This window comes from Bos indicus, chromosome 21, assembly GCF_029378745.1.
Source record: "Bos indicus isolate NIAB-ARS_2022 breed Sahiwal x Tharparkar chromosome 21, NIAB-ARS_B.indTharparkar_mat_pri_1.0, whole genome shotgun sequence".
Classification (NCBI taxonomy): Eukaryota; Metazoa; Chordata; class Mammalia; order Artiodactyla; family Bovidae; genus Bos; species Bos indicus.
The window spans coordinates 19,237,743-19,258,263 of NC_091780.1; the positions used below are offsets into that span (position 1 = coordinate 19,237,743).

At 47.9% G+C, this 20,521-nt stretch overlaps 1 protein-coding gene across 6 annotated transcripts in view; it reads right to left on the bottom strand.

The window, feature by feature from the left end:
• The window catches only part of NTRK3 (neurotrophic receptor tyrosine kinase 3), a 423,069-nt gene that overhangs the window by 87,485 nt on the left and 315,063 nt on the right, over positions 1 to 20,521 (bottom strand). Inside the window, exons 13-14 of one of the 6 annotated variants that reach the window (XM_070775077.1) lie at positions 18,532 to 18,666; positions 14,620 to 16,772 (exon numbers count right to left, since the gene is read on the bottom strand). The exons of 4 other annotated variants lie outside the window; for them this stretch is intronic. In XM_070775077.1, coding sequence (XP_070631178.1) covers positions 16,654 to 16,772; positions 18,532 to 18,666 — 254 coding nt within the window. In that variant the 3' untranslated portion in view covers positions 14,620 to 16,653. Of the gene's footprint in view, positions 1 to 14,619; positions 16,773 to 18,531; positions 18,667 to 20,521 lie in introns of those variants that run through there. One more of the 6 variants, XM_070775078.1, reaches the window with a different exon arrangement.

Consider the following 20,521-nt stretch of genomic DNA (forward strand, 5'->3'; position numbering starts at 1 on the left):
TCACCCATTTAATTTACTTATTTTATTTTCTTAAAATCTTTTATTTTATCCTGGAATATAGCTGATTAACAAAATGGTGATAGTTTCAAGGGTAGAGCAAAGGGGCTCAGCCATACAGATACATGAGTCCATTCTCCAAACTCCCCTCCCATCCAAGCAGCAGAGTTCCCTGTGCTATACAGTAGGTCCTGGATGGGTATCCATTTTAAATATAGCATTGAAAACTCACCCATCTTAATGTAAAACTCAATGATTTTTACCAGTGGTACAACCATCACTGTAATTCAATTTCCGTATTAAACATGGTTTCATCACTCCAGTTAGATCTCTTGGGTTCATTCACAAGTAATCCTCACTCCCAACCTCAGCCTTAGGCAACCACTAGTTTTCTTGTCTACGTAGAGTTGCCTCTTCTGGACATTTCACGGGAAATGGTATCATATAAAACGAGGTCTTTCACGTCCTGCTTCTTTTACTACTTAGCATACTGTTTCCAGTGTTCATTCATGTAACACATACCAGCACTTCATCCCTTTCTATTATTGAGTAGTGTTCCATCGTTTGCTTATCCCATATTTCATTTATCATCGGCTGATACACATCTGGGTTGTTCCTACTTTGGGGCTATTTTGAAAAATGCTGCTATGAACATTCATGTACAAGTTGTGTGGGCATGTCTGTGTGTGTGTTTTTTAACCATGTGAATAGGTTATCTGTTTAAAAAAATCTTTGATATCACAAAAGATTAAACAGCACATGAAACAATCTTATAAGGAAGGAAGTAGCAAAGCAATGGGCGTGTGTGTGCATGTGCCTGTAGAATGATTTGATTCTGTTAAATAATTAAATAAGAACATAAAAAAGATTAGAAAGGCAGAAAGCTAAAATGTTAACAGTGTTGTCTCTGAGTGATGGGATGGTGGATAATTTATGTATTTGTGTGCTTTTCTGTATTTCAACAAATTGTCTACTGTGAATATAAATTACTTTTGTAATCAGAAAAAAAGCACAACGTTATTGGGGAAAAAAAAAATCCTTCCCATTCAATTTCTCCAACCTCTCTGTTGCAGAAAGATATCTTCGCAGTAGGCCACAAATAGGGGAGGGAGGGCATCCCTCTTTCTCTCTCTCTCTCTCTCGCTCTGTTTAATGCTGGTCACAGCATCCAGAAAACTGCAGATCCCCAATAAATACAAATCAATTTTGGAGACCTCGAGATCAGTTTCCATGGCAACCTGACAAGGGCATGACATTATATGAGTTCTGCCCCAGCGTGGAGATGGTCCACTAGGAAGAACACCTGACTTGAAGAGCCCGAGGTGGCCAAAGGGCCATAGTATTTATCTGTGTGGCAAAGGCATCAGGCATCCTAAGACTCAAAGAGATAGACATTTCTCCAAATAATGGGACACTGGAAGCGTGAACTGATCATCCTGATTGTGGGTTCCCTGAACTGCCATTTCAATTTATACAGCTGCACACAGATGTCATGATTCAGTATTTTCCAGAACTATACTTAGGAACTAAGTGTCCTTCCTCTCTGCTTACCTCATGCACAATTTCATCATATTGCTTCATAATTACTCACTTGTCTGCACAAGGCCTGTCCCTTATATTTGCAGGACTTGGGACAAGAGGATAATTAGAAGGCCACATCTCACATGTTCAAAAAGTTGGAAGTCATAAATTGAGCTAAGTTAATGCTAGTTGCTCAGTCATGTTTGACTCTTGGCGAGCCCCTGGACTGTAGCCCGCCAAGCTCCTCTATCAGTGGGGTTTTCCAGGCAAGAATACTGGAGAGGGTTACCATTCCCTTCTCCAGGGGATATTCCTGACCCAGGCATCGAACCCAGGTCTCCTGCATTGCAGGCAGAGTCTTTACCATCTGAGCCACCAGGGAAGTCCAAATCAAGCCAACACACTGTTAAATAAGGGACATCTTATCTTCCTCTAAATACATTTTCAGAATGACCTGAAGAACCAGACACAGATTCAGATGCCTTGGACTCCCTGGAATTGTGAGACGGGACATGCAGCGTCAGAAAACAAGACCCCAGATTGTTCCCCCTTTCAATCTCACAGCAAAGGAGGGTCCAGGCACACCCAACCTGAACCACTCCACACACATACTCCCCTCTGCCCCCAAACAGCAGGCCCTTGACCCACTTGGGCTTTACCAGGCACACATATGTAGTGCAGCCCACCCTTAGGAGAAAAGACAGATAAAGAGGTCTGCGCATGTCCTAGAAGTGGACTAAGGGCCATTTGGGTAAGGAATTCTGGAGCAGGCAACTGAGACTTTACGTAGAAGTGGCGTAAGATGGAGGTTGTGGTTCCATAGCCCTTGGAGTCCTGGAAGCTGAAGGAAGAGCCTGAAATGTATGAAAACCCTCTTGTCCAAGATTAAGGGATACTGATCCATATTCTCACTAGATTGGATTTTCTTGACCTTGACACTAAGGACATTTTTAGGCCAGATAATTCTTTGCTGTGGGGGCTCTCAGTAGCATCTACCCTTAGTAATGACAACCAAAGTCTCTGGGGGACAAGTCACCCCTGCCGTGAGAACCAGCTCAATAGACCCTGAAGCTGTGGAAGGAAGGAAATACAACTGCTTCACTTAGTGGCAGAGTTCATGGCAGAGAGTTGGTATGCAGTAACTGAGGGGTGAGTGAATGAACCAACATCTGCTCATGATCTCAGAGGCATTCTTGAAAGACCTCATTTTCCTGGTGAGGATTGTGAAATACTGGGAACAAAGAACTCCTCAGAACAAGCTGAGAGCTGTTCTTGATCTCCCGAGTATAAATGATAAATCTGGGATAGAAAGGTAAAAACGATAGGTGGCATGAACTCTGTCCTGAGCCCAGGACCCCAAGGATGGGACAGCTCCCTCTGCCTGATGGGTGCACAGAGCTGATCCAAGGAGGCTCCTTAAGATGTAAGGACCATTTCATGGTCCAGTCTTTCTCTACCAAAGCTTCCCTGGTTAGGAGAATGAAGGAGGGGCCAGGGACTCTAAACTTAATAGACTCTCCTAAGGAACCTTGTAGAACACTGCTCAGCCTCACGTGTTCCTTAGACAAACCAAAACGCGATGCATAGTGAGGGCTGTGATACACATGGTGAGACTTCTGACCTGCAAGGTACTGATTGCAAAAGCTCTTCATCCCCCTGACATTCATCTCCCTGCCCTCACCAATGGGATTTTGCAAACCTTGTTTATGCTGAGTTTCTTTGATCAGCCAACAATGTTTATAGCTGCATCAAGCCCATGCTTCTTCTGCAGAGCGAGCACACCCAGCCTCCTAGTTTTCTTTATAATAGATGATTTCCTTCTTCTATGATTCCGATGTTTCTAGCAACTGAACATGGTTATGTCCAACTAGGTTTGGGTCAGCACTTAAGGGGCAGTTGGTGATGTTTGCATGAGGAAATGAGGTTCTGATGGAGCCCGACACTTGGAGCAAAGTGCACGACTGATTTCATTCACTGGCATCAAAGGAACATAGACTCGGTTTCAGAATCTGCTCATTCTTCAGTTTTCCCTAGGGTGGCAGGTCTAAAAACATGGTCCAAATACCCCTGGTTGGCCCTGAGACCCTCTCAGGAGATCCACGTGTCAAACCTATTTTCCTAGGAATACTAAGATGGTCGGTTCACTTTTGTTCATTCACATTCTCTCACAGGTATGCATGGAGTTTTTCCAGTGATTTCCTGACATGTGATGAAAATTTTTCTCTGATGGTTAAATACAATGTGTGTGTGCATGCATGTGTGTGTGTGTGTGTGTGTGTTTTCCAATGTTTCTCAGTTTTAATTTCAATTACAGTGAATGTAGATGTATAAAACCCACATAAACAAAACTCTTTGAGGTCCTTGTAATTTTTTAATGGAAAGGGGTCCCAAGACCAGAAAATTTGAGAACCACTGTGCTGCAGCAAGAATGTTAGTCATACTCTACATCACTGAAAATCAAGAGTGGGGAAAATATTTGGAAGATCTTTCTGAGAGGTAGAGTAAGTTACTGAATATAAAAATAAGTACACTTTCAGAGTTTTATAACAGGAGTGTCACTGTGACATTTTAACTGCAAAATGTTCTCTAGGTTCTTCGAAGTGGAAAAAAACAAGTTTAGAGAAAAAGAGGGGGGGGGGAAGCAAAAGTACGACTATTTTCAATAAAAGCAATACGTCCTAAATACAATATTGCTTGTTTGGAAGTTTACTGATGATCTGATTTGCATCTGGACTAGCCTCATCTCAAACACCCACAACCTGTCCCTATCCAAAGACTGGCTCTGTTTGTTGGCATCCTTGAGAGATCCAAGGATGTACAAAAATAATTGGAGGGTGACTGAGAGCATGTTTGTATTATTTGTGAAAGGGGAAGGGAGACCACCTGACACTTATAATTTTAAATTTAACTGCAATTTTGAGACCATCAGTGGCTTTCAGTTACCCATGCTATAGAATCAGGATGTGTTATCAACCAGAAGTATTTTTGTTAAGATCTAAACAACATCACGGACCAAAATAAACAGATAAAAGACCCCATTCATTCCCTCTAGCTTTAACACCAGTCCTTTCATCACGTCTGAGTTTCCCTTTGTAAATTCCTTTATTTCCTTTCCCTCCCTTCACATAACATAGATGCTATTTTCTTGCCCCCTCACCAAGTTTCCAGGTGTTTTGATTACGTGGTATCGTCCATAGTCACAGTGCACCTAGAAGAGGCATATGATTGGTTCCGTATTTCAAGTGGAAGAACTGACACGTGAAATCTACCTTCCCAGATCAATATGGCCACTCGTTACCCAAGATGCTACCCACCCATTGTTTGAAGAGGCACAAGCTGGAAGCCGATGGGGATGGAAAGAGGAGGTAAAGGACTTGCTACAGATCCTTTAAGAGGGAGAGAGAACTCTTGCTTCTTTGCAACAATCGTTTCTAGAAATCACCTCTCCCCAACTCCCATAATCAAAAGGCATGCATTATCTTAATGAAAAGAACCATAATAGTAATCATAATGACAGATAAGGAGAGGTCAAGAGCATGTCACCAACAAAAAAAGTTTTACTATTTCAAGGCTGGGGCAGATGGATCCTGAACTATCATCTGTAGCCCGGCCACTTCTCTGCATTCCAGCTTCCATCTTCTGCACTATAAATAATTCAGAGTTTTCTTCTTTCTTAAATATCACAGGACCAAGTCAGAATCTTTATGTGAAGGATTCTCGAGTGTCCCTCTCTCCCTCCGCCTCTGCCTCCCTAGCCAGCCCAGGCGGCTCCCAGGAGAACGACCCCTCAAGCTTTAACATTTCTTCTTTGACATTTCAGACTATTTGTTAGGCAGAGCTGCCTTCTTGAGATCAAAGTTGGAAAATCTTGCCAAGAACCCCCGCTTGGCCCTGTCCAACTGTGACAGAGAGGGTCTATTAACCTCCAAGCATCTGTTTCTTTCCTCTTCCAGAAAAATCCGCCAACCCTCACCCAGCAAGGCAGCCACCCTCCCCCTCTTACCACCTTCCCCAGCACTCCAGGAGGGAGCAGGGGTCACCCTTCCCAAATGACACATCAAGACACCCAGCAGAGAGAGACGGACCCCAGAACCAGAAGATGCACCCACCCCCAACTAAGAGACAACAGAGATTCATGCGGACATGGCATCTGGAACTGCTGTCTGGCTAAGATCTCTTCTCTGAGGAAAATGTACGTGAGTGCTCAGTCGTGTCCGATTCTTTGCAACCCTATGGACTGTAGCCCACCAGGCTCTCTTGTCCATGGTATTTCCCAGGCAGGAATACTGGAGTGGGTTGCCATTTCCTCTTCCAGGGGATCTTCCCGACCCAGGGATTGAACCCGTGTTGCCTGCATTGGCAGGCGGATTCTTTCCCACTGCACCACCTGGGAACCCCGAGGAATGGCAAACTCAAACATGGAACAAGGAAAGATAACTTACCCACGTCATTTTGCTCGTAGTAGGGCTGAGACTGACGCCAGCTCTTTATTGCTGCCGCTAGATGACATCACCTCCACCCTCCTGGGAGGGTGACCAGGTTTAGGGCTGAAGTCTTAAGCTCTTATGTGAAGTGATTTATCATTTTCTTTTGAAGTCTTGCAGAGAAGGTTTCCTGCACTTCACAAGAGTACCTACCCACCAGCCCCCAGAATAATGTCTGCCTCCTTACAAAGCCAAGGGCAGAAGTGGGGGATGGAGCCTAAAGAAGGGCAGAGGTTTTGGGGTTTGGTGGTTCATCTGGATGTGAGAAATCAGTGGTTAATTAATACATCCTGCTTGGTTCTGCTTCAAAAAGCTGCTGCCCACACCCTGACCCAGTGTGACCTAGAGTGTGTGCGTTGAGACTCTTTATAGGTGTTAAGTGAAGAGTGTTTCATGTTCAATTAGACTGAGAAAGGGGTAGACTCAAAAGGGTTACTTAAAGCAGGACTTCTCAGAGCCTTTACTGTCCTAACATGGTGAATCTTTAAGAGGCTGGCTATATACCATATAACATTCTCCAAAGTTATTTGACGGGCTCTTAGCATCTCATGACGCTACAGGGAAGCATTTCCAAGGCCAATGAAAAGGGGAGCATGTGATCTTTTGTTGTTGTTCAGTACTTAAGTCATGTCTGACTCTTTGCAACCCCATGGACTGTAGCCTGCCAGGCTCCTCTCTCCATGGGGTTTCCCAGGCAAGAATATTGGAGTGGGTTAACACTTCCTTCTCCAGGGGATCTTCCTGACCCAGGGATTGAACCCATGTCTCCTAAATTGCAGGCAAATTCTTTATCGCTGAGCCACCAGGGAAGCCCATTTGATACTTACAGCATGATTTATGTGATAACAAGTTGGGCATTCAAATGAAGAGAGAACCCTATTGCAAAAACTGAAGCTTTCCCAGAAAACCGATCAATACGTGTAGGGCAATACTTGGTCAAGCAGTTGATCCACTAAAACTACTAAGATACCCTCCTGAAAATGCACAGGGGTGTCACTCTGATCTTTTTAATGACCCGACTGTCCATTTGGTATCAAAGGTACTGTGCAGCAATTGCCTGTGATGATAACAGGAAATGTCAAGTTGACAGCCATAAAGATTGAACGATTCTGTGAGTCATTCACACATGGACTCAGAATTTCAATTCTCGCAGGAAGGACATTCTCAGAATATATTCTCTATTCACGGTACCTCCTCTAACCCGCCTCTCCCACAACCCACAAAGTCAAGTTCTCACTGGCCAGCTCTGCAGCTAGCGCCCTCTGAAGCCAAATGCTGGGGTCAGAGCTGCGGTCCTCAGATAGGAGTGACCAGAGGTCCTGACTGTGCCCTCTTGGCCAGTGTGACTTTTCAGAGGCTTAATGCTCGTGACAAAAAATTGCTTTCAGGTTTCCTCTCGGGTTCTCCCTCACATGAATTTTCTCTCAGAATTAACAGCAAGAAAATGCTGACATGTTGGTGTATACTTAATACCCAGGTTGGACTTAGCATCTAGCCTGCATTCCGGAATTTTCCTTCTCCTTGAGATTGCTTGTAGGAGGGCCCCGGGAAAGGCACCTACATTGGTTGGTCCATGGGACAAAGACTTTAGGACTTGTCTTTCTGGATTTTGACAGCTGGAGAGCAGATCTCGGAGACAGCTTGTCTGGTCAGTGCTGAGACAGGCCTGGCAGTAAGACAGTGTTTGTAGTTCTAGGGGTCTCCTGTGTTACGGAATCTAAACCCTTTGAGCTTCAAACTCAAGGGCTTCCCATGTCTCCCTGCTCCCGACACCCTTGAGAATCTGGCCCTGTGCAGTAACTATTTCCCCGAGCCTGTCCAGCCACTAAGAACCATGGCACAGGACTGCAGACAGACGTCATTCCTCCCAGAGCACCCGGGACCCCACACCCTCTCTTCCCCAGAGTAGTCAGTCTCTCCAGGAGTCAGGATCACGTGACCTTTGGCCAAAGGCCATTGCTGCAAGCCTTGGAAGTAAAGCACATTGCACTGCAATCTTAAAACATCACGAGAACCAGAACAGATCAAGGCTGGTGTGAGCTTCAGAGTAAAAAAAGTAAGTGACATTTCAGAGCTTTGTAAAGGAAGTATCACCAGGCCATATTTGACAGTGGCGAAGTCACTTTACAGGGGTTGGGTCTTTGCCCTTCTTGCTGCAGAATGAAAGTATGGACAAGAGAGGGAAGCCATGTCTTTCAAAGGGAAATAGGCCGGTTGCTCCAGTGAGGTCCCCAAAGGCAGAACCAGGCTTCATTTTGCTGCTATGGTTACAGCACATGAGAGGCAGAAACAGAGGGGAGAAGAAAGAGCTCCATAGACCAGCTGGTGTCACTGTCAGCCACCAAGGCCCCCACCATTGCTCACCCAAGTCAGGCTCAGTGGGGTTTTCTGAGCTGACATGATGCTCTGTTCCTCAAACTTGGATGGAACCACAAGTCGGACACAACTCTGGGTCTCATACCTTTAAGGAGCCTCACCCCGGGCCTTCAAACTCTCTCCGTAGCCAACGGGGCCTTCTGATCCACCCTCCAAAACCTCAGACAGTGCTTGACATCATCTTAGGGGATGAAGGGAGAGTTGCTCCTCCTCTCTCAGAGAAGCCAAGCTCCATTCTTCCTGCCTTATGCCATTGCCCCTCCCTCCTCTCTTAGACAAATCAAAGTCAGATTCATGGACCTCAGGGAGACTTTGAGTGGCTTCTATTGCAAAGGATCATAGGAAGACACGCGATCCAGAGAAGTCCAGAGCTGCTGTGAGTAGGAAGCTCACACATCTCCTGTTTCCCAGGCTTGAAAGGCTTACCAGAGCCCTCAGTCAGGACTTCTCTACAGCTCTGGCTCTTCTCTTGGAATCTGGTAACCTTGTCTTTCCCCTTTACCCAAGTAGTTCCAAATTCCTTCCCAAACTGGATTGGCACAGACCTGGCCTTGCCTTTGACATAGAATCTGAACCATCAGCATTGTCTGTGTCCTTTTAGGACCCGGGTTTCTCAGAGATCCCCTGCCTTTCTTCTTTCTTTCTTGCGTGGAAACCAAACATGCTTGAGTCAAAGACTAACAGCAATATCTCCTTGATTCTCACCACGCCCAACACCCAGAACCACAGGACATCTGAGCAATGCATCTGCCTGCACCGGAAGGCAAGAGGGGTGGGAAAGTAAGAGCTAGTGCTCTCAGGCACACACCCAGGAGGGGCGAGGGTCCTGATGGACAGAGAGGGAAAGGCAGCGAGATCTTAAGGCTCATCAGCCAGGCAGAAGTCTCCTCCCTGAGCAGCAGAGCTAAAGTCCCAAGGGCAAACTGCGGTCACTTTGTAGAAGTTTTACCCATTGAGTAGGAGAAACTGGGATTAAAATCCTACCCAGATCAGAATCCTGATGGAATGCTCAAACCATCCAAAAAAGCAGACAAGAAAACTTATCTCTTGCCAACATGAGATCTTCAACTTACTTTAGGTGCAAGGAGTGTGGCTGCTGCTGCTGTTAAGTCGCTTCAGTCGTATCCGACTCTGTGTGACCCCACAGACGGCAGCCTACCAGGCTACCGAGTCCCTAGGATTCTCCAGGCAAGAACACTGGAGTGGGTTGCCATTTCCTTCTCCAATGCATGAAAGTGAAAAAGTGAAAGTGAAGTCTCTCAGTCGTGTCCGACTCCTAGCGACCCCATGGACTGCAGCCTACCAGGCTCCTCTGTCCATGGGATTTTCCAGGCAAGAGTACTGGATTGGGTTGCCGAGGGTGGAAGGAGGCTTATTTAGCTCTGGGATATATCGTCAATTTTAGCCTGAGGTTTTCTTGAGGGGAAGTGCGTGGGATGGTGTGTGTGTGTGTGTGCGCACACGTGCAGGCACACATGCTAAGTCACTTGAGCCCTGTTGGACTCTTTGTGATCCTATAGACTGTAGCTCACCAGGCTCCTCTGTCCATGGGATTCTCCAGGCAAGAATAGCAGAGTGGGTTGCCATGCTCTCCTCCAAGGGATCTTCCTGAACCAGGGATCAAAGCGGCATCTCCTAGGAAAGGTGGATTCTTTACCACTGCATCACCTGGGATGGTAAGGGATTTCTAGAGGGAAAATGCAGAACCAGAGCCATCCAAGGCATACATGGGGCCGCAGAGCAGACAGTTTCTCCAAAGCTCCCAGAACAATGAAGTTGTGGGGGTGGGGCAGAGCTAGGTGAGCAGGGGAGTGGACCTTCAGCCTCCTGAACAATGCATAGGCAAACCAGGTTCCCCTGACACTCCCACCTCTTCTGGAGTGCTGAACCATTGGAACCTCAGAGCAGCCGGCGTCACTCCACTCTCACTCATCTCGGTCTGTCCCTCACTGAGACTCTCTCATCTTGCTCTCCCTTTCAGAGTCACTCTGGTGCCCATCTGTGAGTCTAGGGGGAGCCCCAAGTCAGTAAACACTGAAGGAACAAAGGCCCTCTGCTTAATCTGCATCTGGCGTGGTCCAGGAAGCTGCAGGCAATGTCACCTTGCACTGATCTGCTGTCTCCGTAGGATCAAACCCTCCCTGGAATCTTGCTCTTGGATCGGAGATGCACGAGCCTCTGCCCAGGTCTGGCCTTGACCCGCGGGAGCTGGGTGGAGCCAGGGAAGTGTCACTGACCCTGTACTAGGCTGAGGTCATGCCTGCGGCTGGGGCCAAGGAGGATGTGGTGGCTGGAAGCTTGGCTAAAGAAAGGAATTCTCAAGCAAGAAAGGAGAGACAGGGCAGTGCAGAGCCCAGCTTCTTGCCTTCCAAACTGAAGATGCTTGGCATGTGTTGTCTCCCTGAGTGGCAAGGACACAGCAGAGCTTCCACATGTCAGGAGGTCTTTGGGAAGGGTGGAGAATGTTCAGATGGGGGTGCAGAAGTCAAGCAAGGCTCTTCCTTCTACTACCTTCCAGTCTGAAGCTGCTCACATTGACCAAACCCGGGCAGCCTCAGCTACCAGCTTCAGGACCAGGTGTGTCTCAGCTGAAAAGTCCTTCTCAACATCAAGGATGCCATCCTTGTCTGTTTGGAAATCTCACCAACTGGAAACCAGATGATTCAACTCAGATCTAAGAACAACCACACTTTCAGGCAACCAGGGTCACCAAATGCTAGAATGGGTGAAGAAAGAGCAGGGTGGATGCTCTTTTCTGGGGAGTCTTTCAAAATCACCGTGCTTGTCTGTTTCCAGAAGGATGTCAGGGATGGCATGTAGCCGTAAAGACCCCTGAAGGACTTCATCTCAGGAGGTGGGGGGAGCCTATGATTGTGGAGCCCTCAGGACTTCAGCTTTCCTGGAGCAGATGGATTGCTCTGTGGTGCAGCTGAGAGCACTGGGCGGTCAAGGAGACCCCATGTCAGTCTTGGCTCTGCCATTCACAGCTGCCTGGTCATTACTGACTCTCGAGCTTCAGCTTCCATGGGTCAAACAGGCCTGGCTCTGAATAAGTGCTTCGCAAGTTTGACCTGATTGTTATTATGTTCCCTAGGAAAGCCCTTCTTTGGAGCTTGGCAACCAGTTTCAGGATCTAACCACACAATGCTAGTGAAAGACAGAGCATGTCCCTGGAAAACCCTACACCCGAGTTCCCCACTGTCCTACACCTTCTTAAGGAGAGTGAGTTCCCCGCCCTTTGAGCTTCAGAAAACACTGTTCAGAAGAGGAGCCCCTCAACCCTTTCCTCCAGGATGAAGATCCAGAGAGCACACAACAAGCACACTGGCTTCTGGGCTTGAGCCTTTGCCACAAAGTCCCCCATGACCAAACGCAAGCTCAATTGCAAAAAAGCCACTGAGAAATCCTGTGGGTGAGATTCCAAACACAGAAGGTCACAGAGCTGCAGGACTTGTGGGTCCCCCTAAGCCTCCCTGGATGAAGCCAGTCCAAGCCAGCATCCTTAGCGGGCTGAGTTCTGTTTTGAAGGCCTCCCCATGCCAGCTCTGACCACTCTGGAGCCTCTAACATCGGGGTAGATGCCATGAGACTTCAGGGCCCAGTAGGAAAGCATGGGAAACAGAGTCCTGCACACTCAACACTGAAGCTGGTTCTCCAGCTTCAGCCAGTCCTCATGCCTCCTGGGAACTTTCTCACACTTCCCTGCCATCTGCCATGGTCTCTTCTGATTGAAGCCTTCTTGGTGCTCTTCGATGTTCCCACTTGCACCCCAAGGCCTCGCCTTATACTTTAGAGGCAAAATAGAGGCCCCCAGACAAGGCTTCTCTCACTCCCTGCCCCCCAAACCCCTAAACCCTCATCTCTTCTTCCTCCTCTTGCTGTACTCTCCCTCCATGCGGGTGATGCTGGCCCTTCCTCCCGAGGATGGGTGGTTTTCTTTCCCATCTTCCCAGGGCCTGTTTCTACTCATCATTTTTTCTCCCATGCATTGGCAGGCTCTATGCATCCAGATAAAACAAAGCTTAAATATCTCTAAGTGAAAGTGTTAGTTGCTCAGTTGTGCCCAACTCTGTGACCCCCATGAACTGTAGCCCACCAGGCTCCTCTGTCCATGGGATTCTCCAGGCAAGAATACTGTAGTGAGTTGCCATTTTCTCCTCCAGGGGATCTTCCCAACTGAGAGATCAAACCTGGGTCTCCTGCACTGCGGGCATGTTCTTTACCATCTGAGTCACGAAGGAAGCCCTAAATAATGAAATTGCCCCTGGAATCCATGCAGCCTGATGGTCCCAAAGATGGTCTCAATCCTTGGGGCATCCCTGGTCCAACTCTAGAACTCTTGAGAACAGGAGAATGCAAAGCTGGGGCAAACCCCCTGTTCAGGCCACTCTATAGAAAAGGAGCCTCCATTTGGGGTGAGGTGAGGGGTGGGGGCTCAAACAGAACTAGACTCCAGTAGGAGAGTAAGTGAGTAAGGATAAGCAGAAAAGCACCAACCTCGCCTGATCCATCCCTGTTGGACTTCCACCTTGAGCTCGCCCACCCAATTTGCCTGCATCTTTACTTCCTAAGTAAGAAGCCCCAACAAAGCCTACTGAGACCCAGGGAGGGGTCCAAACCCTCCCAGGAGCCCTTCCCCAGCCCCCAACCTCCTCTGTTGCTCCAAACCTCCTACATACAAAGTCCTCTCCTCCTAAAAGGAAGATACTGTAAGCTGCACTCATGCTCAGTTGCTCAGTCGTGTCCAACTCTTTGAGACCCCATGGACTGTAGCCCACCAGGCTCCTCTGTTCATGGAATTCTCCAGGCAAGAATACTGGAGCAAGTAGCTGTTCCTTTCTTTCCAGGGGATCTTCTAGACCCTTACTTCCTCACAAATTCTATAAAATCCTTATTCTTTCAAAGTCCAGCTTAAAACCCTAATTATTGCCTGTGGTATTTCTGTTGTTCCTCTTAAGCAAAATTAAATCTGTGTGCCTCTTGTTTGATTTCACCAAAACTTACTGATACTGTCATTATAATGATCAGCTTTTCTAGGCCTGTCCCTCAAGCTTAATTATGTGCTTTTTAGGACTAGATGATGTCTGTGCTTCCCTAAGACCTAGACCAGTGTCTACCAGTTGAAACAAATACAGGCATATATATTTTTTCAAGTGCTAGACACTGGCTGTATGTGTGTATATGTATCTTCAATCCCTGAATTCTACCTTGGAACTGCTAAGCAAATCTTGACTCAAGAAAATCCAATACATCACAACTAAAACCCGTACACTGAAATAATGACTTGCATTTTGTGAGTTGTTGTTGTTATCATTTAGCTGCTAAGGCATGTCTGACTTTTTTGTGACCACCGTGGGCTAGCACGCTAGGCTCCTCTCTTCCGTCCATGGGATTTTCCAGGCAAGAATACTGGAATGGGTTTCCACTTCCTCCTCAGAAGGCATTTCAACACTTCTAGCTGTGTCAGGGCTCAGGAACCAAGGGCAGACAGACATACCCGGCTCATCTAAGTGTTTCAGTCTCAGTAGGACCCCAGGACTCGCTTCCTCCCTTTCTCTGGTAGCCTACATGGGACCTGCCATGGAGCTTGGTCCACCTGACTATGTACGTGCCGTGTGTGGGGAGGGGTGGGGGTGTCTCTGAGTAATCGGCAGGTTGACCTACAAACTCAGAGCCCTATCTTTCTCTGGGCAGGGTCTCTTCCCCAAGATTCATAAGGGAGCTATAAAACCACTCCAACCAAGGGAAAAATCACACTGGCTTGCTGGTGCCCCAAAGATAAAGGATCCCTTGACCCCACTCCAGAGCCCCTTATACCTCAGTTCTGAAGAAAGAATCTCCAAAGGTCTTGGCTGCTCAGACAACAGAAGAGTCCCCTGCCACCAAGGAGGCGAGGGTCTCAGTTACCTGAGTTGTATTTGGTGGAGTCTGGTTTGAATTTTGCTTCTGCCTCTTGTGCTGTGTGACTCTGGGTGAACCAATCAACTTCTCTGTGCCTCTAATGCCTTCTCAGTAAGATTGAGGAAACACTTCATTGTATGGGCTTAGAGTGTATCTGGAGAGGTCTCAGTGAAAGCAACCAATGGAGCAGATTGTAAAATCCTTTGCAAATAGGACTTCGCTAAGAAATTTCTTTAAAAGAGTAAAATAGGGAGGAATTAAAAAAAAAAAAACAGGGGTAGCCTGAAATGTCTTTAATATTCTTTGCAAAAAATGCCAAATAAGAGGTCTGATTCAGTCATTTCATTAGAAAATAAAGTGTTTATTAAGAAACTATACACTGAACACTCCTATAAGTCTCTGTGGAAACATAACGCCCCATGGTCATAGCACAAGATGAGGGAAAATGGCAGAATAAAAGATGCTGGGATGGATGAAGCCTGGGAGGCTGGAAATGAGGTAATGAATTACAATAATCAAAAAACATCATCCTCAAGCTTACTCCTTAAAGCCACACTCAGAAAGAGGCCCTGGCCCAAAGAGTTGGCAGGACACAGTGGGGAATGGCCAGACATGAAGTGGTGGGGAGTGGGGTGGTGGGGAGCTGGGAGGGGCTGAATAAACACATCCTTTGAGGTCCTGGAGACAACGTGAACCCCCGTGTGATACTCTGGACATTCAGGTGCCCGGGAGGCCACCCCAGATACTGGGCAAGAACTTGGAAAGCTCTGTATTTTTAAAACCCACAGAAGGCGTCTCCAGAACCAGGCTGGGAACCTGACCTGAAGAACCCCCATCCACAGGACTCAGGACCAAAAACCCTAAGAGGGAATCCTAACCCCCAGGGAAATCTCCCAAGGCAGAGAATCTGCTATCTATCTCTGTGCATCCTCACTCCCAAACTTAGTGGGTTAAAACCACCACCGTTTTGTCCTACAAGCTCCCCATGGTTGGCCCTTTCCTCTTCTGTGCTCCACCCTCAAGGGGGCAGCCTGTGCTGAGCCCCCACAGTGGAAGTACCAGGGGTGGGAGGAAGTAAGCCACGCCCTGACATCTACTAAGCCAATAGGGCAGCAAATCTAGGGGACTTCCAGGCCCTACACCTATACTTTTCCTATGGAAGCTGGGGTAAAGGCATTCCCTCCACTCTCCCCGCCGCTGTGGATCAAGGTGAAAATGGGGGAACAAATCCCTCCTCTTTGGGAGAGGGTGGCCATGGAGTAAGGCATGAGTCAAAGCAAGCAAAGTAAACACATATATTGACCAGAGGACAGGATGACACTTCCATTAGTGCCATGAGAGGGGCTGGAGGAGGCCAATTTTTACGTCTTTTCCCCTTCAGTTCATCTTGGCCTTGAAATGGTGATTCCATTGGGCGCCGAAAGTTCTCAGAGTCAAGAACAAGTAAAAGTGGGGGAAGAGAGCCAATGCCGGAATCACGGGCCAGCAGGAAGGGCCTCGGTCCCTGGGTCCCTTGTGGTCCCTTGTGGTCCTAGCAGGATGCCCGGTTCTCGGGCAAGACCTCCTGCAGCCAGAGCTCGTGGGAACTGTAGGTCTAGGGGCCAAGAAGGAGCCCTGGAGAAATCCTCTTCTCCAAGGGGTTTTCTAATACCACTCACTGAGCCGTTGCAGAGAGAAGAGGAAGTAGGGGGAAAGTGTGTCCCCAAAAAGACATGGTTTTCTCCACCGAAAAAAAAAAAATATATATATATATATATGTATATATATAGAAAATGATTGGTATCCATTCTTTCCTCTGAGACCTAATCTGGTGCCAACATGTGGGCCTGGCTCCCCCTCCTCTCACCGCGCCGTCTCCACCTCTCCTTAGATGTTCTTCCCCACGGGAGGCTGCAGGGCGACGAGGTCACTAAGAGGGTGGCCTGGTATCCTAAGGAGAGCCAGGGAGACCCCACACTTCCAGGCAGAGAAAGCGAGGCTGGAGCACGGCTGGACTTCATCAGGCTTTCTCATGGTGGTTGGGTTGTTTTTGGAAAGCAAGAGACTGGCTAGTATGTTTAAAAGATGGTTCCTGGTGCACAGGTTTTTAATTCTCTTTATTGGCTCTAAAGATGATGGCAGGAGCTGCCTTGGAGGCCAGAAAAAAAAGGAGCACAGTGATGACTGGAGGGGAAGGGCAACCCTGCCAGTGGTGGATGGGGGGCGGGGACACACCCGTCTTGGTGGCGATAAAGGATGCAGGGGGCACCGATGGCTCGAGTGGTTTCTAGTTAGCATCCCCGGCTCCAAACGGAACAATGCCTAGAGCTTCCAACCTCTCAGAGGGCCCAGCCTACCAAGGAGACATCAAAACAGGGAGGCTTAAAAGGAGTCTTTAAAAGCCATGACGTCCTTTGCTGAAATAGACATTGACATCCTCAACATAGATGCCATGGTTAAGAGGCTTGGAATGTCCGGGAAGGCTTATTGGATTCAACATAATTTCTCTGAAACCTATAAAAAACAAAAACAAAAAAACAGAAAAACAGAAAAAAGCAAAATAAAGTAAAAACCAAAACCCCCAAAGAAGATCAAAACTAGAAGGGGAAAGAGATGGGAGCTCGAAAGGTGGGGACGGGGTCGGGGCATGTTGGGGGGGACAGGGGACAACTGGAGATACGGATACAGATATACTGGGAACAGCCAAACGAATTTTCAGCAAAAGGGAAGGATAGGAGGAGGGGATTAACTTAAAACCAAGCATGGTCAGAGAAACTGGAAACACTCCACTTTTGCTGCGGCCTCCACTGAACTGAGGAAGGGATGGGAGCAAAACATTTGGGGGCATGGCCTTGGATTGTTCTGGAAGAGGAGGAGCAACCTCATCTAAGTAGGAGGAGGCCCTGATGATGAGCCTGGGAGGGAAGTGGGGAGGGGGCATAATCACCAGGGTCCCTGGGGAGCAAAGGGGTCAGAGAGAATGCTCTCCAGACATTCTTAAGGGATTCTAGTGAGCTATTTCTAATCCTAGTTGGCACGATGTGGACCACCTTTGACTGCACCAGGCTGGGGGTGCTGTACTTCCAAGACTAGAAACATGTTCTTGTTCACTTTGTCCTCCCATTTCACCCATTCAGTGAAATGATGGCTGATCACTCCACCTCCCCATAATTCCATCTTATGTGCTCAGTCGCTTCAGTTGTGTCCAACTCTTTACGATCCCATGGACTATAGCTCACTAGGCTCCCCTGTCCATGAGATTCTCCAAGCAAGAGTACTGGAGTGGGTTGCCATGCCCTCCTCCAGGGGATCTTCCCAACCCGGGGATTGAACCCGTGTCTCTTATGTCTCCTGCATTGGCAGGCGGGTTCTTTACCACTAGCGCCACCTGGGAAGCCCTCCAAGTCTTACAGGGGATGGAAAAACCTTGGAGGGCTGGCACTGGTGATGACCAAGCCATGGGCAGCCTCAGGCAAGGAGGATTTCCATGCTGGCTCAGCTCGTCTCTGGCCCACACTGCCATGGATGGAGTTTGGATATCCAGAGATGTGGGTAATATTGATCAAATGTCCAGAAGGAGGTTTTTCAATCTCACATTAAAATCATGTCTATAAAATAACGTCTGTAATGGGCGTGTGTTTGTTTAGCTGCACGTGCAGACAAGGCAGGAGTAAGCCTATCTTTTTAGGAAAGCTGTGTGCAGCTATGTGGAGGGTGTGATGGCAGTTGGAGGTGAGGGGGAGAGATTGGGTTGGTTGCACTGAGACTTTCCCCTCCTCATTCTCAGGACATATTACAATGAAAACAGAGTTGAGTCATCTTGGATGCTGGGTGCCCTCCTTCTGCGGGCATTGGGGTCAGATTGTGGAGACAGAGGAAAAGTTCCTCGCTGATGACACCATGTTTAGAGGGAGACTCAGTCTCAACGTGAGATGTTTGTGTGATAACATCACTGCGCTAACCCAGGACAAGGGTTCTCATGGGTCTGGGCAGTCTGCCTAGAGGGTCTCTGACATCCTTGCTTCTCTCCAAGCCATAGTCCCTCTCTCCTTTCTCCCAGATTCCTCATCTAGGCCCTATGAAGTATCCTGGCCTGGAAAATCCCCCTCACCTAAGGAATTTTAGTACCAACCCACATCAGGCACCTAGTCATCCCCCAGTCCTCAGGGACCTATGAAGACATCATGAGGTCTTAAGATCTTAAGAATCAAAATTGGTGAGGGGTGGAGGGGAGTCTGTACTGCATACAAACATGTCAAAGGAGGTAACTCACCATGTGACCTTGGGTAAGACACTTCCCCACTCTGGACCTCAGGTTCCTCATATATATAGTGAGTTGATGGGACTAGATGATCTCTATTGTCCTTCAAGTTTAATATCCCATGATTGTCTATGTTTGAAAAGACCCCTGGCAGAAGAGGCAGACATGGGGAAATTAGTGGTCAGTATTGAGCCCCAAGTGCAAAGACAAGGGGAAGTGGTTTTCTTAACACACAAGGCCAGAAACAGAAATCCAGGTGTTCCCAGCTCCTGTGCTCACGCTGCCTTAACTGTAGGGGCATCTGCCTTACTTTAGGCATAAAATCTAGATACATGGTCTTCTGAGTATCATGCGGTGATATGAAAGAACTGCTCGAGGGAATCACCATAAACTCTGTCCAACCTTTCCCTACCACGCTTGCTCCCATCCCTCTTCTTGGGCCGGGGAACCCTGAACTTGTGCCGGGGAACCCTGAACTTGTGCCCACCACTGCTTTTCTGGATGTCATTTCTGGGGATGGAAGGATGACTCCTATAACTTGAGGGATGATCCTGCAGGTCTTGAGGCTCCCTTTTGGGCCCATGCCCCCTATAAAAGAAGTTCAGCTGCTCTCCAAGAGGGAAACAACTTGGCAAAGGGGAATGAAGAGCAGAAGAGATGGGGAGTTTGGCTGTCTCAGGGCACAACAGTCAGAACAACAAAAATTGCTGGTCCCCTTAGAGACCTGACAACTCTTCTATGAAAGAGGTGTCATTATAGCTTGAGAGTGAAATCTCCCTTAGAAGCCACGCAGCATCGCAGGCCCTGGAAGATTCCATGTCAGATCCATTAAAGGCAGGGGCCAAGCCTGCCTAAGCCTTTGCCAAGGTCCCTAAAGCTGCCTCCGTGAACATGAGCCTTCTCCCATATGAGCCAGGATCTGAAGTTTGTTTTCTCTGGAACTCTTTCCCAGGTGGAGCCTTTCCAAGATTCTAAATGCTGAAGCCTGATAGCATAAGAGGCACAGATCCAAAATCTTCCATTGTTCCCCCTTTCACTCAGAACAACCCAAGAGCAGGAAGGAAAAGGCATATGCTGTGGGAGGTGGGGGTGAGGCAGGGGAGACCAGGACCACCATGGACACAGACTGGGAAAGAGACAGAAGGGTGGAGGGAAGGCCATAGTGGGCAGACACACCTCTGAAGAAAGCCTCATCCACCCGTGGCCCACGGACCCCCACGTCTAACCTTTTCCTCCATCTGTAGACAGTGTTCCCCAGAGTCATCCAGCACAAAGTTTCTCGTAGGCCCTCTGTAGTTCAGAACAAAGCCTGGTCTTCGGGGACTGTCTAGGTGTGTGTTTTCCTGAGATGCGACCAGAGACTCTGGGGTTGTTTTGGGGAAGGGAGGGAAACTGTAAAGGAAGTGGCTCGGGAGTGCTGAGCACCCAGACAATTGGATGAAAGCTTCCTGAGCCAATCCCCTGGGGCCGAAAGCAGGTTGCATCCTCAGTGGCAAGTTCTTTAATATTCACTGCAGCAAGACCAGGGCTGGCTGCTTCGGTTGCACAACACAAAAGATGGCCTACACCTAGACCTTCACACTTCTCTGTTTTCCTGACAGTCTTGTAGATCCCATTCATCTCATGCTCTCTGGTTCATCCCAGCTCCATTCTTATGCTCTAGCCTGGGGAGTTCAGTGCTAGCAGCCTTCCAAACACCTGCCGGTGAGAACTGCCTCGCATCTTCTGCCTACATGCTCTTCATCCAATTGGATTCTCAAGGCTTCCCCTTCTGTCCCTGCTTCTTCCTTTTGTTATCCGACATGGTAATTTTATTCCCAAACTCCATAAGGTGGGTTTGGGTTATAGCCTTGCTAAAAGGCCCAATACCAAGCGGAGCTCTACTGGATAATTCTCCAACATTTCCTTTTGAAATATATTCATTCATCATCTTCACGTTGCTATGTCACGGGAATGCTTAGAACTTACATATCCTTGGCTGGGAGAAGGAGGAGGTTGAAAT